Genomic DNA, 16,018 nt, shown 5'->3' with positions numbered 1-16,018 from the left:
AGAATGAATATGTTGCCCTGGTTCTATCAGTGCCATCTGAATAATGGCAACTGAGCAGAATTACTTCCTAAACTACCTCTGTTTCAGGTATTTAACAGTTCTTAATAAATAGTTTCTGCCAGATGGTTGGTTGTGATACTTGGTGAAGAGTGAGTCTTACTGCACTGGGCTCCTGAACTCTTTGGCCTGGGGAAGTTTATCAAGTGCTCAGAATTGCAGGATATTGTTACATGCTGCTTGGAAATTCAGTCCCTAACTTGCAGCAAAACCTGCATCCCTTAACACCAGTATACAAAAAATCACTTCTTAGAGACTGGTATAGACCAGGAAATGACAGCAGATAAAGTACCCAGACTATGGATGTAGGACAAACATACCATAATGCCCCTGTTCAGTCAGTAATTTTAGTAAGTGTGCTTTCCAAGTAATACATTATCCCGAGGTGTCCTGTCCTGCTATGTTCTCATAGCCCCAACAAGCAGAATGCAGCTGGTCTCTGTCACATCCGAGGGAGGCTCGGGCTGCTCAGGACAGCACACTCTGCTCAGACTAGGATGGGTGTGTTTCACCTTTGGGGGTGATAAACTGATGCCTTCACTCACACCAACATTGACCCCTTAACCATAAAAGGACTGAGCATTTCCCTGCATTTTCCTGCAGCATTATAGCTGTGACCTCTTTGGAACTTTGAGCGCTTCTGTGCCTGATCAGGAGCCACCTGTGAACCGTGACAGGCGAGAAGAGCTCCTCTCACTCATCCCTGTCCAAGAGACTGGGTGAGGATTCCTGGGGCAGAGAAAAGTACTGGAGTGAGGAGGAGGGAGGGAGAAATGCAATAATCTTCCCACTTTAGAAAGGAGCAGCTGGAAAGGTTCAAGGGCAAATGATTTTCTATGTGGCCCTTGCTCAACATCTTGGGTGTGCTGAACAAGCTACTGCAGTAAAGGTACTTCTGGGGCTGGAGATCCTAGAAAGCATTTTGAGAGCTGCCATTTTCACTTTTCAACTCTGTTAATGCACACATAATCCAGAATTTTTGCTGTTTATTATTTTAACAAGAATAGTGCTAATAAACTACCTCCTTTTTAGCTTTTGCCTGAGAAATGCACATAAAACTATGCTAAAAATTAAAATTTAAAGCCAGGAAAGATGCATTCCACAGGGATCACTCATAAAAGACCTTATGAAAATAGCATTTGGATACCAGAGGTTTCAATCAAAAATGAAATCTTCTGCAGGGTCTCTCCCCAGGGGAAAACTTTTTAATTTTTACTAATAATGTTTACATCAGAAGATTAATAATGTGGACCCACACGCCATTGTATCTCATTGGTTTCCTAACTATGAACAAAAATAAATTAACAATAATCTCCATGTGCCTGTTTTTCCTAGCATAAAAAAACGCTGGCTTGATGCTTTAAAAAGGAAAAAGCCTCTGATTGACTTAACCTAAGTGCCCGCTGTTGGCAGGAGCTACTTCCCAATGCTGAGTGTGAAGATGATTCGGCCCAGGAAGCGGTCACTGTTCAGGTCGTTGATAATTCCTTCCCCATTCAGACTGCACTGAATGGGGACCAAGTAATTCTTCTGCACATCTATAAAGTGCATAGCCACCAGTGGGGAGGTGTAGTTGACCTGGAAAGGAGGGGGATTTAAGTGTAATTGTTGAGGGAGCAGAAAAGAATGCAGGGCTTTTATGTTCAGTAAAATAATTCGTAAATGGGTCATGGTTCCAGGCATCTGAGAGTGTCTGCCTGATGTCCATCAGGGTCCCTCAGGATGCTGCAGCTGAGCCTTTCTGCAGCTGAGCCTTTCTGTGTCTGTGCCTTAGCAAGATGGGATCACTACACATTGCCTCTTGGGGTCATTGTCCACGACAACACCAGACAATGGGACTCTCAAATGCTTTTTGCTGTCCTAAAAGCCACACACACTCACACACACACACGGAGTTACACACACTCTTACACACACAGTTACACACTCACACACACACACACAGTTTGTCAGACACAGAAACAGAGCACAGTAATCCCAGTGTCCGTGGCCTCTGTCCCTGCCCGCATCTGCCCAAAATAGCCCGAAAGCACATCTGGACCCTGTGCAGCAGCTCCTGCCCTCTCATTCCCAAGGAGGCATAACAGAGATTCCAGACCCTTACTTACATGGGTGAACTTGCCGTAGTAGGGATAATACATGAGGTCAAACGTCCCGTTCCCAGGGTAGAAGTCCACTGACCTGAGGTGACTCTCGTTGCCTTTCTGTGATCAGAAAAAAACCAGAGGCACATGCGCACACACACATAGGACATGGACACAAAATATAGCTCCCTTCAGAGCTTGTCTCAGAGCAAATGTCCCTTGCCAGCCCCCGGCTGAGCTCAGCTGTGCTGTGTTTGCAGTGGACCAGTCACTGCCCTGCTTCCAGCTAGAGAAAAGTGGAGCTATGGAGGCATGGGCAGGATTACAGTGTGCTGCCTGTTGATTCCCTACTGTGCCTTTGCTCTCTAAGGGTGTGATCCAGCAGCTGCCTGAGCAGTGGGAGCCCTTCCTTCACCCCATTGCTGTTGGCTTTCAGGGTGCCCCCAAGGCCTGAGGGTGCTGTGGAGCTACTGGAGATGGATATGTTAGCCCTGTTCCTACATCTTCCCACTGAGCTCCAGGCTCTAGCTGGGACCTGGCACCCAGCTCCACAGGCTGCCCCAGGGTGGTGCCCGTGAGGCTGCAGGAGCACCGTGGGTAGCAGGAGACGGGTGACCTCTGTCCCTCTCAGCAGTCTGGCCTCCAGTTGTGCCCAGACACATGGGCAGTGCTGGGTCCTGTGAGTGTTTGGGGCTAAAATGAGGACAAATTGTGCCAGCTGTGAGGTCCATCAGGAGGAGACATTTGGCCTTGTACCCACCACGCTGCCGAGCACAGAGGAAAGCAGTACCTGCACTTTGCAGTCCACACTCACGGGGACCCCAGCACCAGGGCGGTAGCCTATGATCTGCAAAAGCAAAAAACATCCATGCTTGCATGAAACTAAGTGCCAAGCACGTGCTGCCTCCCTTCTCCAGGGCTTAAACCTTTCTGGGTGCCAGTCACATTGCTCAAGACAGGAACTATGTGTCCCTGCAGCAGGGTCTGCCACCCCACACAGTGCAACCTGCCCATGGCTGAGTGCCAGTTTGCTGCCTGAGAGCAGGGGCAGAACAGAGAATACACAGAGTCCAGACTCCTGGAGTGACCAGAGTCTCTTCCCCACACAGTTCACATCCCCTCCATGCTTATTTTCCCAGCAGTGAGCACTGAACCACCACGCTATTAGACTTCAAATAAATTAAATTCTAAGAAAACTCCCATTGTAAAGCAGCTGGGATCTGGGGTGTTCCCCTAAAGCTCAGTTCCTCATGAAGAAGGGCCTGGCAGAAGACCCTCTGAGCACTAATGCCTCAGCAAATCAAATGGAGCAAGTTTTATAGTGTTTCTTTTTTATGTTTTCTAATAGATATGGCCAGCAGGTTTGGGGATTCTAGTTCCCTTTTTCCCTGGGCCTGTGAAGTGAAGGAGTTTCAGTCCCTGTGTGGTCTTCATCACACTGGGATGCCCTAAAGGAAGGAATTAAAACAAGCAGGTTTCTCTGTACCCGGTTCATCTTCAGCAAGATGCAGGGCTGGCCTTTAGAGTAGCCAAATGTTGGGTCCTCGATGCCAGAGCAGTTCTGCAGCAGCGAGCGCTTGAACTGGCAGGCCTTCTTCTCCTCACTGTCATTTCCCCCTTGGATGAAGTACTGTCCCGGGACACACTCAATATTCTTCTCCTCCTGAACTTTGTCATCATAAGCTGGTGGGGACCAAGAGACATGTTAAAATCCCCCAAGACCTGCACAGATCCAAATTCTCAGAGGACATCCACGTTAGGAAGTCATATCTGGAAAGGCAAAGCTCCCTCCCACAGAAGCTCCCATGACCTTGTGAGCCTCCCTTTCCAGATGTGGCTTGTGAGATGCCCAGGAGGAGACCCCTGCACCGCATGCATGTATCCATGGATAAAAACAACTTCACCATGATTCCCAGGGTGACAAAGAGCTCACCTGCTAGGAAGTGGTGCATGTTGTCCACGTAGGGCTGCCACGTGTTGGGCTGGGAGACATTGAAGGCAATGGTGAACCCATTCAAGTGCGGTCTGATCATCACTCCTGAAGAAGGAGACAGACCCTGATAAAGCAAATGTAGGTGGACCAGCCGTGGGCTTGGGCTGTGTGTTGCAGGGGCTGGTGCACCGCAACTGGACTTGGGGCCAGGCATAGGCATGAGAGAGGCAGCACCAGCTCACAAATCAACTCTCTCCTCAACCTACTGATCCCTCACCTTCATTTCACCCCTGGAGAACACCATACACATCAAAACATCCCAGGAAACACTGGAGATATGGAGAGTCTCAGTGATGTGGGTTAGTGATGGGCTTGGGGTTGCATAGAGTGGCTGCAGGTCCCCTGTGTTCCCAGCTGTGTGGCCAGTTCCAGACAGGGAGCAGGGCAAGGGGCCCTTGTGTTCCCCACCAACACAAAAACATGGGGAAAATGCTGCATCTGACATAGGGAAAGGATTTTCTGAACATTCCCTTGCCAGAACTCCCCCAAATAGTAATGCATAAAAGCTACTCTTGATTTGCATTTTATTTTGAAGGCATGAAGTATAAAGGACCAGCAGCTGAAATGCATCAGCATCACCTACGAAATGCCTAAACTTGGATTTTTACCTTGAGAATAATGATAACAGTAAACAGTGCAATTAGAATAACAATTAGTATCATCAGGGTGAATGCTTCCCATGGGGCTTTTTAAGACATCTGATCCTCTGCAGAGAACCTGCAGCTCTGCCAGTGCCCCGAGATGAGAACACCCTGTGTTAGGGAGGGCTGAGTGACTGTAGGAGTGCACAGCTCCAGCAGGGCTTTGCCTGAGGTCCTAGACATGCCATTTTGGTAGGACACTGATGGGCAGAGGTGCCCAAGGCCAGGCTGGCTGGGGTACATACCTGGCGGAGACACACGGTCCCGGAACCTGGGCGTGTAGGGGCTCAGCGTGAGTAGCATCACGTACAGGCAAAAGGCAAACATTCCCGCCAGGCACGTGTAGAAAATGAAGTAAAACAGTAAGATCAAGCCTGCAAAAGAGACAGGCATGTCACTGTTAAGGCAACCAGAGCACATCCCGTGGGATGTGTCCCACAGGGATGCACAGACGTGCTCAGCACGGCGTCCTCTGCAGCTCCGAGTCCATGGTGGAGGTGGGAGCTTGCACCCCCCGCCCTGCACACAGACCCTGGTGTTTCTGGGTGCAGGACTGTCAGCTGCTCCGGGGCCAGGGTAGCTGCTGTTTGGTTCTGTATCCCTTTTGCTGCATGGCCCTTCCCAGAGCTGTGTCAGGACCAGGTCTGTGTGTCCACCTGCCTCAGCTCTCTCTGACAGATGGACCCAACATTCCCTCTTGCCCTTCCCACTCCCTCCTGGCATGGTAACATGCAAAGGTACCCGGTGTCTTCAGCCAAACTTCTGATGGGGCTGTGGGGTGATGCTCCTGCCCTAATTCTTGTCCCCTGGGGCTGGGACTGAGCAAGCAGCATCACTCAGGGCTGCAGCACCACTGTCTGTTCCATAGCCCAGACATTCAGGGAATGGGTTTGTTTTTCCTCTGGACCAGGCTGATGGCTGAGGATGTCTCAAGAGGCCACAGCCTATGAATAAAATGCAGCAGCTCAGAAAGCAAAGTGAAGTCCTAACCCAAATATTTCCCAGGAGAAACGTCCCGGCAGCTTGGAGGGAGCCCTGGGAACACAGATGTGCACTCCTGCCGTGCTTCTGCCAGGGCCACCATGCTGGGAACCACTGTGGGACTGTGTCCTACTGAGGGCTAAGCCAGGGCAGATGGGACCACCACTACTGTTGGTGGCACAGAAGGGACAATGTCCAGCCCTGCCAGAGTGATGCTGGATGGTGCCTTTGCCTCAGCCTAGCAGAGCTGGAGCTGCTGCTGGAGCATCAAGTTGATGCTTGTTGGGACATCTTCCTGCTACCGCTCCATTTTTATGTTTCCTGCAGTGCAGCAGGGAGTGTTGTCACCAGCAGAGAGGGGGATGCAGCCTTTCCCAGGAGCTGGGGCCTCCCGTGATGACCCTGTGGCCAGTTGTCTCCCTGCATTTTGTGAGTGCAAGTCCCCTGAGGCCCCCATCCCAGGGGACACCTTTAGAGCCAGCACAGGGGAGCAGCCCTAGGCTGGGCAAATTCCCTCCTCCTCACCCATGAGATGAGAGTGGGAAAGTTCAGCTCCACTCATCTCCCAATGCTCTCACTTTAAAATAAATTTTGATTTTCATAGTAGCTTCTCCTGCCCCCCTGTAGAGACATGTGAGCACATGTGTGTGCATCACGGGCACGTAGGTTCATGGGCAGGGGGGTCATATAGCAGAGCACGGTGATCCCAGGGAACAGGAGGATGCTGCACCCGCCCCAGTGCTGCTAGCACTGCCAGCAGTAGCCTGCTGGGGTCACATCCACACCAGACTGAGCAAATCCTCTCACAAGGATCTTCTCAGGACCCGGAAGAGCCTCCAGAAAACCAAACCCACATCACTAAGGACTGTCACCTTACTGCTCCCACACTTCGGTCTATGCCTTCCCATCCAGCAAAGAAGCAGAAAAACTGGTCTACCTCTGTGGTCAGCAAAGGGCACAAGAGAGCAAACATGAATGTCAAGGTCTGTCCCAGACTCATGCTTACAGGTTTTCAGACTCCTCTCGTGCTGGTGGGCAGCTTCCTTTGTTTCTCCCAGCTGTAACCACAGGCTTTTGCAGGAGATGCAGAGCTCTTGGCAGGGGCATGGGAGGGCTGTGGGGCTTGTGGCACATTGCCAGTGCCAGCCAAGGGCTGCAAACACCGAGCAGCAGCCCCTAGTATTTCACAGCCTTACACTGATGGATGTGCAGGCATCTCTGGATCAGGCTGGGATTTTCACTCTGCCAAGGGGGCTGTGTGCTGGCAGAACAGAGCTGCAAAGGTGGCTGGCACCATGTGTGCAGTGGCACCTTGATTTTGGACCAAGCCTGCAGCAGTGCTCACCCCACAGGCTGCTCTCAACCACCTGGGGCCTCCAGACTCAGCAATAAATTTTGAAGGCCACATGGATGTGGATAAAGAATACAGGGCACTCAGAACTGCCAAAGGTGGCACATCCCAGTCCACCAGCTCTGACAGCACTGTGGGTTCTGCTGTGGGCACCTGGTCACTGCCTGGGAAGCTGTAGGGTGACAGTGACAACCAGGCCTTCCTTTCCCTTTCTAGAGCCAGAGCTCATCCAGGCAGGGAGGGCTGCTGTGCCCCATGGGGTGCATCCTCCACTAAACGCCTGCCCCGCAGCCTGGGCACTCTTCCCCCACCAACCTGATGACCCCAAAGCCACTGTCCCAGGAGCCCCTGACTTACACAGGCAGGAGCAGGATTGCTGGTGGCAGCAAGGGTGCACAACTGCAGCAGACTGACCTGCAGCTCCCATGCTTGCTCAGGCTCTAAACTTCTTTGCGAGACATGATCTGGGCAGCCTGAATCTTTGCTTTCACATTCTCAGTCAACATTAACATCCAGACCAAGCATAACTTTTACATGGTTTTCTGCTTGTCCTCCTCACTAGTTATTGCTCTGGTTAGAAACACAACACTAAAAAAATGGGCAGGGGTGGTCAGTCCAAGCTATCAAGGACGTTCACAGGCAAGTGAGTATGTTGTGAAGCAGAAAAGGCAACAATCCCCTAAAGTGGAGCTTGAGCAAGGACCTACCCCAGCTCTTGGCTGTTCTCCCCAGGCATGTTCTCTCCTCTGGGTTCCACAGGAATATCTTCATCTCCCCAGCCAGGTCTGCCCAGGTTTTGCTTCCCATGTCTGCCTTAGGCTGGTCCTTCTCTCTGTCAGGATCCTGGACCTTCTCCTCATGCTTATTTTCCTGGAAGAGTTACAGAACACAACCCCCACAGGCAAGCTGAACTTCTCATTGGCCAAAAATAAATGCAAAAGCACTTAATATCTGGAAATGTTTCAAATTTCCATTTTCCCATCATCACTCTTGAGTTAAAGAGAGGTAGTTTTGGCTGTTCTAACTTAAGATTGCTTAGAACCCAGCAACCATTTTTCCATGACATGCACTTCACTGCTGTCACACTGGGTACTTGTCTCCTTGTGCTGGCATTTACAGAAACTCATCTTTTTCCACCTGGGTGAACATGACCAAAGAAAACCTGTGATCTGGGAAGGCTGGGACTGTTCCCACGGTTCTGCAACATCTCTGAGCTCAAGTGCACATTCTCTGTGCTGCCACAGATGATAGAAGGCAGCAGTATTTAAGAGATCAACCAGCTTGTTTTTCTTGGCGTGTGAGCAAGTGTTTAGTCTTTGAAGAAATCCCTGTGTTGTTACTTTTTTTAATTACACTGAGTTCCAGGGAAAAGCATCTCCCCAGGTTGCACGAGTTTGTATTTTGCCCAAGGGGTGAAAACTTGTTTGTCCAGAACTGAGGAACACAAATCTATCTGTACCTGTGCCTAGGCAAGAGTCACTTGAGACACGGGGGCCGTCCTTAATTCCCCTTGAATCCGGGCAGGTCTCCAAAAACAGGCTGGTAGGAGAAGGTGCTGACCTTGCTTTCAGCTCGGGGCAGGGCTGGGCCAGGCACCACCGGGGAGAAAGGCGATGCTGTGATCCGGATGGATTCATCACCTCCCCGCATTTTAATGCAAACGCTGCTGCAGGGCTCAGCCGCTCCGAGCTGGGTCAGAGCCACGCTCGCCCGAGGCTGCTGTGCCTGCTCCAGGTGTGGATCCACAGCAGCTGCACTGCAGGATCGTCCCTGCATGTCTCCGCTGAGGGTGGTGGAAATCTGCCAGCCGCGGGCACCTGTTGGAGCCAGGACCCACAGACAAGATATTTGCAACCCGTAGGTTGCCCCGGGCGAGCGGGGCCGTGGCCGACAGCTTGGCGAAAGCCTTGCTTGGAAACTCCTTTGAACTGGGGCCGAGAAATTAAACTCTGCTCAGACACGCAAGTACTGCAAAACAGTGAGAATGGGGGGGGAGAACACTGATTCCGAAGCCTGAACGTGTCCCTCGGGGAGCCTAGGCAGACCCGCGGGGGTTGTAAGCCATCCCCATCCCACTGACTGCCCTGATGGGCTCTGAAGATCCCCGGTGAGGCTCTTCTGGGAGCACTCCTGCCTCAGAGCCCTGCTGCCAGAAAATGCCCACAGCTGCCTGTACAGCCAAGGCAGTGTTTGGCGCAGGTCCCACACCCCAGGCTGGAGCCCTTCCTGAGCCAGCTCCTGCACGGTCTGAGGTACAGGGTACACAGGGTACAGGGCACACAGGGTACAGGGCTGATGAAAGCAGCGGATTTTGGAGCGGGGAAACTGCAGCCCCAGCACGAGTCACCAGCAGGGACATGGGAGGGGAGGTGTGGGGGATCTACACTGCCAGGACACTCACGAGGGAGCAAGTGACCGACAAAAAGGGGGAAGAGGAGGTGTTCTTCCCCCTCTCCCCATTAAATAAAAGAGCCAGCTGCAGCTGTTCTGGACACATTTCCTCAGGCTGCCCGAGTAGGGGGGACTGCCCAGATCCACAATGATGCTTAGTGCTGCATTGGGGAAAGCCCCTTGGATTTCATACAAGCTTCTACTGCAGGCAGTAAGAGCCCACACTCAGAAGCTGCTGCCAATGCTTAGAGCTGTGGGGGGACATGGGGACAGCCTCCCCCACCACGGGCTCTCACCCTGGGAACTCCACAGCTCTGCCCTGAAGGAGGCTTTTGCAAGGAGGGAAGTTTCCAGCTCTCCTGGCTCTATGCTCTGTGACCCTTCACTTGGTGAAGGGTCCTGTCCTGCTGACTGGGAAAGGCCACGAGAGCTCCATGTCAGCCTGGGGAGGCTGAGGAAGCCCCAAGCTCACCCCATGGGTCTCTGTGGGGCAGCTGGGCAGGATGGGATGATCCCACTACCAGGTCCCTGGCAGATGTATCTCAGCTAGGGAGCTAGGTCAGGTCTGGAATGAAGCACAGGTGGTTTATCTTTGCAGCCCAGGACAGAGATGATCTTGGAACAGTCCCTTGCACCTGGACTAGGGGCAGAAGGAGCAGCATGAGCTGGGGCAGGAGTGCAGTGGGGCAGGGAGAAGACAGAGCCATGTAAGGATGTGTTGGATCACTGGACAGCCCTGAGTCGCTGCCTGCTGTGACAGCTTGGGAAGCAAATCTGGGATTCATCTCTGGCAAAATCATTCTGTGCTGACTTGTGGGTGTCCTGGGGGAGGCCAGGAGCTTTCCCCCATTCTCACATCAGACCAGGTCAGCTCTCAATGTTGGATTCCTCCTGCTGAAATCCAGGTATACAGAGGGTCACCCTGCCCAGGTGTTCCTGTCCCTTTTAGTCCCCCTCACCACCCAGCACCACTGGCCAGACCTGCCACTGCCCTTTCCCCCCTCCCTGTACAAAGTGCTTTGCCTAAAGGACAAAGCAGCATTTCCTAAAGCAAAGTAGTTATAAATTTATCAGCCACAAAGCAGGTCTTTGCAGCAGCTCCCACCTCACCTTGTGGAATGAGGCTAGCAGCCCCCCAAAACACTCACCACCTTCTGGTTGGGGCTCCTGAGTTGGTTCTCCATGCCCCTGGTGCTGGTGTCCATTCTTGGGTGGGAAACACAGAAAAATGTGAGTGTTAGCACAGCAGCACTGGCCCCATGTCATCCTGGCTCTCAGAGACTCACAGACAATAGCCCCCTCCCCAGCGCAGCTCGCCAGCCCTATAGCACCCCCTAAAACAGCAGCTATGCCAAGACTGTGGGGAACAACACTGCTTTCCCTCCCTACCCTGCCGAACCTTGCTGTTCAGGAGTGGATCAAAAAATAACTTGCTGTCCTAAAGGAGATGAGCTCAACGCAACAGGATCCTACCTCGAGTCCTCTGGCATCTGGTGCCCTTTGCAGCACCCTCACTGCATCCTGCCTCATACTTGAGAACCCATCACTGCCAGCCAACGCCCTACATGGGGAAGCCAGGCTCTTCCCCCAGGAGACCGTGTAGCTGTTAATAAACATTAACAAATCGCTGGGGTTTCCGATGGCCAGAAGTGTCGGTCAATGTGTGCTTGTCAGTCACAGCGGGGCCAGGGTTAATGGTTGCAAAATCTCTTTTGCAGTGAAAGGGGTAGTGAGAGGCGCAGGGAGGTCTATATTTATCCCCTCGAACGGAGACAGCAGCCAGGAGTTCACAGCATCGGTTTCCTTGTCCCAGGTTTAAGAGCTACCCACAGCCTTTCAGACAAAATCCAGAGGCACACCTTGTCGTGACACCCTGCAGACAGGGGCTGGGGAATGTCAGATTTTCCTCCATCAGTAAATTACAGGCACGAGATGATGCACTGGGGCATCCGGGGTGCGTGCTGGAATCCTGCTGCTGGAACAGCTCCAGCGGTGTGATGGCGGCGTGCGGGGCTGCCCATCCCTGGCTGTGTCCACGCAGCTCTCGAGGAACAGTGGGGCTCGTTTTACACGTCTGTCCCAGCAGGAGTGCGGCACGATCCACCTGCTCATTCTCTTGGCCCGTTTCCAGTGGGACCAGTGACCCTTCCTTTCGCAAGAGAGCCAGACCCTGCTCAAGGGTGGGGAAAGGCTGCCTTGCCCCAGGCTGGGACTTTGCCCGAAGGCACACGGACATCTGTCCCAGGCTCCCGCAGGGCTGCACGGTGCCGTCCCAGCAGGCAAAGCACCATTCCTCCCTTTCCTCTCCAGAGCATGGCTGAAAGCCGCTCACCGGCTGTGCTAATAAATGGGCGCAGCGGGAAACGAAGAGGTCTGGCAGCTGCCCCGGGCTGCTCAGACTTGGCCGGGGCTGCCGCTCGCCTGCTGCTCGGTGCCGGTGCCTGTGCCTGCCCGCAGCCAGCCCGCCGGCAGGAGGGCACGCCGGCAGCTGTGCCCACAGCTGGATCACCGGGCCAGGCTGGCGCCGTGGGGCAAGGGATGTCTTGCAGAAGCTCGGGAGCTGGGATGGGATACAGGGATTTAACATGGCATGGGCAATTGTAGGGCACCAACACCTCCTCGGGAGCACATGTGCCCTGTGCTGCTGCACAGCCCAGCTCTGGCACGGGACGGAGGAGGGAGCTGAGACCTGTCTCCTCCATCACTAGCACAGGGTGGGGGCAACTGAGCAGGAGGGGACCAGTGTCAGCCCCTCTGTCACAGGCAGTGAGCTCAGGGCTCCTCTAGTTCATCCGCGGTAAATAACTGTTTTTTTCTCTGGAGGTGATGTGTTCTTTGTCATTAATTGATCTGGGCATTTGTAACTTGCCTCTTGCATTGCTGTCGGTGTACACTTTCCCTTTTCTCCTGGGAGAAGCTGGTCATTAGGCTCTTATACAGTAGAAGTGTGGGGTTTTAAAAGCAGAGATAGGATTAGTTTCTTTTAACTTGATAAAATATGCTTGAAATAATTACATGATTTGTACTTAGCATCTCTCAGCCGAGAGCATTAGAGTGATTTATAAGCAATTATGAAGCCTGCTGGGAAGATGCTTTTATTCCCATTTTGCAGACAGGATGAGGAAAACAGAGGTTGAGGGCCTGTTCTTGCTCCTTGGCCATGGACACGGAGATTGCTGTCTCCATGGAACAGGGCACAGGCAGCAACAGGCATTGCCACCGGAGCGGAGATCTCAGAGCGCTGAGAAATAAAACACTGGGCCGGTGGCCGTGACGGGGTGGCTGCCCGGGACTGTCACCTGCACCTCAGGGAGGAGGGAAATGGGGAGAACGGGGCAACAGAGAGGTGCCAGGGAGATTTTGGCGAAGGACAGAATGTCCTGGAGCAGCTGGACTGGAGGAAGGTGGGAGCTGCTGAAGGCAAAGGGATGGAGAAATATGGGGAGAGAGGAGGGGAACCCCTCTGGCCGAGCTGCCGGTGAGTGCGCCGAGACCTCGCAGAGGCGGGACAGTAGCTCTGTCCTCTCTGGAGACGGGGCGGGAGCTCCGTCCCCCCCTCCCCAAGCCCCCTTGGGGAAAGGCCTCTGCGCTGGTTCCAGCGAGATGGCCCCGGCGCCAAACAGCCACTTTGGACAGAGCTGCACATCGCCGCTCCCTCCCACGGAGCCGGGGCAGCCGCGGGCGGAGCGGAGCGGAGGCGCAGGCGCGGCGGGGCCGGTGCCGGGGCTGTGCCGCCGCCGTGGCCCGGCGGGCTGCGGCGGGAGCGGCGGCAGCATGCGGCAGTCCCTGACTCAGCAGCGCCCGGCCGGCGTGGCCCTGCCCGACTCCGTGGGTGAGTGCCGGACCGGGGGGGATCCCGCCGGCCCGGGGGACGCGCCGCGGGGCTGGCCGCGGGGCCGTGCGGGGCGCTGGGTCCCGGGGACCCCGCTGGGGCTGCGGCGGCCGGGCCGCCCCCGCCGTTCTCCCCGCCCGCCCCGCCGCCGGCCGAGCGCGGGTTCGGCCGTGTGTCCCCGCAGCACACGGGACCGCTGCGGCGGGACCCCCGCGGGCGGCTCATCCCGGGCGGAGGCGGCTGCGGCCCCGCGGCGGCGGCAGCATCCTTTGGAGCGGGGAGGAGCGCGGCCTCTGCCCTCCCGCATCCCCCAGTGAGGTCGGGGACCCCTCGTACTTAATCGCGATTTCCCCTCCCTTCCACCGCCGCAGCCGGGCATGAGCCCCGCAGCCCCCCGCCCGTGCGCTGCCGGGCCCGCAGTCGGAGCCGTGGGGTCACAGCTCGCACGGTGACGCGTTTTCAGCAGAAAAATGGGACGAAAGGAGAGGGGCTGGGAAGAGAGAGGCTCGGTGCTATCTGCCTCCGGTTCTCCCGGGTTAAAAGTTAGAGCTGGCTTCTTCCTTGAGCTACTCTGTGCCTAGTCTTTGCTTCTGGCTTTTCCCCCAAAGAACAAGATGGAGAAGTCAGTCCTGTTTCTGTGCCATCTTGTCCATTTTCTTCTAATAATCGGGGGAAAAAAAAAAAGTGAATCAAGGGCAGTTCAAAGATACGCATTATTGCAAACTTTTAAAGTAATCTGGAAAAACCTGCTACAGCCTTGTCTTTAGAGTGGCTTATATAGGGCAACTATAACAAGAGGATGTTTCTGATGCTTAAAAGAAAAATGATCATTCTAAAACCAGTGCCCGTTTGGAGTGCCATTTTAGCAAAAGCAATAGCCAGGCTATGGATGGCATTAATTTCTTTACAGCTTCCTAACAGAGTTAAGCACAGTGTTTTGGATCACCTTGTCTACTTATGTTGTGGTAAGCACTGCAGGTTTTGGGGTATCTGTTTGGGATAAATCACAGAGAAAAGGCTATTAGTGTCTCTTAAAAGCAGAGATAGCAAAGCTGCCGTACCTCAGCTTCTGTGCATAGAGCTATACCAAGCTCAGGAACATGATCTGATGGGGAATACTTTCAGCAGAAATTAATGTTGAGGGAGTGAATTTTGTCAGAGCAGCCCTTCAGCAGCTATTACAAAGATACTGGGTATGAGTCCATGTATGCTGAAGCAGCTGCAGTCATCCTTACAGAAGTACAAAACCACATTTTCTCTACATGCATTGCAAAGTGTTTTCAGAGAAGGAAAAAATGTAATTAATATCCCAATACAGAGCTGAAGTGAAGGTAGTCACATTATCTCTTCAGTTTCACATCTCTCTTCAATATCAAGTTAGAAGATTATGGCTGGTTTTGTCAGTACTTGAAATAAAAACTACTAATTTTTTTTTTAATCTTATGACAAATATTGAAAAGCTTTGAGAAATTTTCCAGTCTAAACCTTGTTTCTCTTTTCTATTGAATGTTGATGTGTGCCAGTCCTGAACTGGGAAACAACATAGAAATTAAGAGTGAAAATCATGATGGTGCTGAAACAAATACAGCATCTATCAATGGTGTTTCAAGATGCTTTCTTTAGAGTGGTCTTCATTGTAACTTTTTGCAGCATTTGTGATGGCAGTGCAGGAGCCCTGGTTTGGGTGTGTAAGTGCTATCCTCGTGTGCCCACAGCACCCACCCCGCCATGCCCTGCAAACATCTGCACCCCCACAGCCTGACCGTGCACACTGGGAGCTGTGTAAGGAGCACATGGCTGGGCTTATTTACCCTCTGCTCATTTGCCAGCCAAACTGTAGCAGTAATTGGAAGTTTGGTAATTCCGTGGAAGCAAGATGGATTCATCCTTTCTCTCGTTTCAGAACTAAACTATGTAAGAAGTGGCAAATTTTATCCAGTTTTGGTCCCACTGCTATGGATTTTTTAAGACATTTATGGGACACTTGCATTTAAATGGTTATACAATGATAGTATTTGTGAGGCAACACATACAGAATGGCTTAATATCTTAATGATTTTTGAATGATTTAGAAGACTAGATATTATATTGTTAACTTATTTGGTAGGTTTAGGAGAATAACCCCAAATGCGACCTGCAGCAAACAGTCAGGTACCTTTATCTCCAGCCTGTAAAACATGGCTTGAAAGACTGAGGATCACTGGTAAAATATCCAGCCTGAATCTTGGGGTTCTCTATCAGTTATTTAATTTTTTTTTTTTAATTAGCAACTCTCTAGCTATTTTTTCCAGCTGAGGACTAACCAATTGTCAGGCTTGTTGCTCTTAGGGCCAGTAATGTCCCAGTGGTGCAGTCAGACCTGAGCTCTGGAACATGAGCAGAAGGTTTGTGGGTGAAGAGCTTTCCTTCCAGAGACAGAAAGTCAGTCAGAAAGGATAGTGCTTTTTTTAATAAACCTCTCTTGCCCTTCATGTAGGGCAGGGAGGTTGGACTAGATGACCTCCAGTGGTCTTTTCAACCTTACCCTTCTGTGATTTTATGATCTCCTTCTGTTGGGCATTTAAGCCCCAAGTTTAGCCCTTGTCTGTGATTTCAAGCTTATCTGGTTGCTGTGGGTGAAATCCAGCCCCATGCCCATGGCAGCTGTGCCAGCCCAGAGCATGGAGAGGGAGCACTCCTGCCAGCAGC

At 52.6% G+C, this 16,018-nt stretch overlaps 2 protein-coding genes across 5 annotated transcripts in view; one reads left to right on the top strand and one right to left on the bottom strand.

Annotated features, from left to right (window-relative positions):
- Positions 1-1,023: 1,023 nt before the first annotated feature.
- Positions 1,024-13,719, bottom strand: ATP1B4 (ATPase Na+/K+ transporting family member beta 4). 3 transcript variants are annotated; one of them, XM_048318535.1, is made up of 9 exons: positions 13,667-13,719; positions 10,647-10,704; positions 7,815-7,977; positions 5,021-5,149; positions 4,075-4,179; positions 3,628-3,824; positions 2,932-2,988; positions 2,166-2,261; positions 1,024-1,635 (listed from the first exon to the last, which is right to left on the bottom strand). In XM_048318535.1, the coding sequence occupies exons 2-9, from the start codon at positions 10,701-10,703 to the stop codon at positions 1,474-1,476; spliced, it is 966 nt and encodes a 321-aa protein (XP_048174492.1). In that variant the 5' UTR covers position 10,704; positions 13,667-13,719; the 3' UTR covers positions 1,024-1,473. The 3 variants fall into 3 exon arrangements, with proteins under 3 accessions (XP_048174492.1, XP_048174491.1, XP_048174493.1); XM_048318534.1 differs by lacking the exon at positions 13,667-13,719 and adding an exon at positions 10,972-11,077; XM_048318536.1 differs by lacking the exon at positions 13,667-13,719 and adding an exon at positions 10,898-10,916.
- Positions 13,209-16,018, top strand: part of TMEM255A (transmembrane protein 255A) — a 25,813-nt gene continuing 23,003 nt past the window's right edge. Inside the window, exon 1 of one of the 2 annotated variants that reach the window (XM_048318533.1) lies at positions 13,209-13,330. In XM_048318533.1, the coding sequence (XP_048174490.1) occupies positions 13,273-13,330 (58 nt within the window). In that variant the 5' untranslated portion in view covers positions 13,209-13,272. The remainder of the gene's footprint in view (positions 13,331-16,018) is intronic. The other variant, XM_048318532.1, reaches the window with a different exon arrangement.

This window comes from Corvus hawaiiensis, chromosome 14, assembly GCF_020740725.1.
Source record: "Corvus hawaiiensis isolate bCorHaw1 chromosome 14, bCorHaw1.pri.cur, whole genome shotgun sequence".
NCBI lineage: Eukaryota > Metazoa > Chordata > Aves > Passeriformes > Corvidae > Corvus > Corvus hawaiiensis.
The sequence above is the reverse complement of the archived record's forward strand: the minus strand, read 5'-3'. Positions and strand labels throughout refer to the sequence as shown.

What these genes read in the sequence shown, in the direction of transcription:
- ATP1B4 (XM_048318534.1), bottom strand. An exon ending in GGAGCCCCAACCAGAAGGTG is followed by an intron (nt 7,978 to 10,646) that starts GTGAGTGTTTTG and finishes TAACTCTTCCAG; the next exon opens with GAAAATAAGCATGAGGAGAA. An exon ending in GAGAACAGCCAAGAGCTGGG is followed by an intron (nt 5,150 to 7,814) that starts GTAGGTCCTTGC and finishes TCTCTTTTGCAG; the next exon opens with GCTTGATCTTACTGTTTTAC.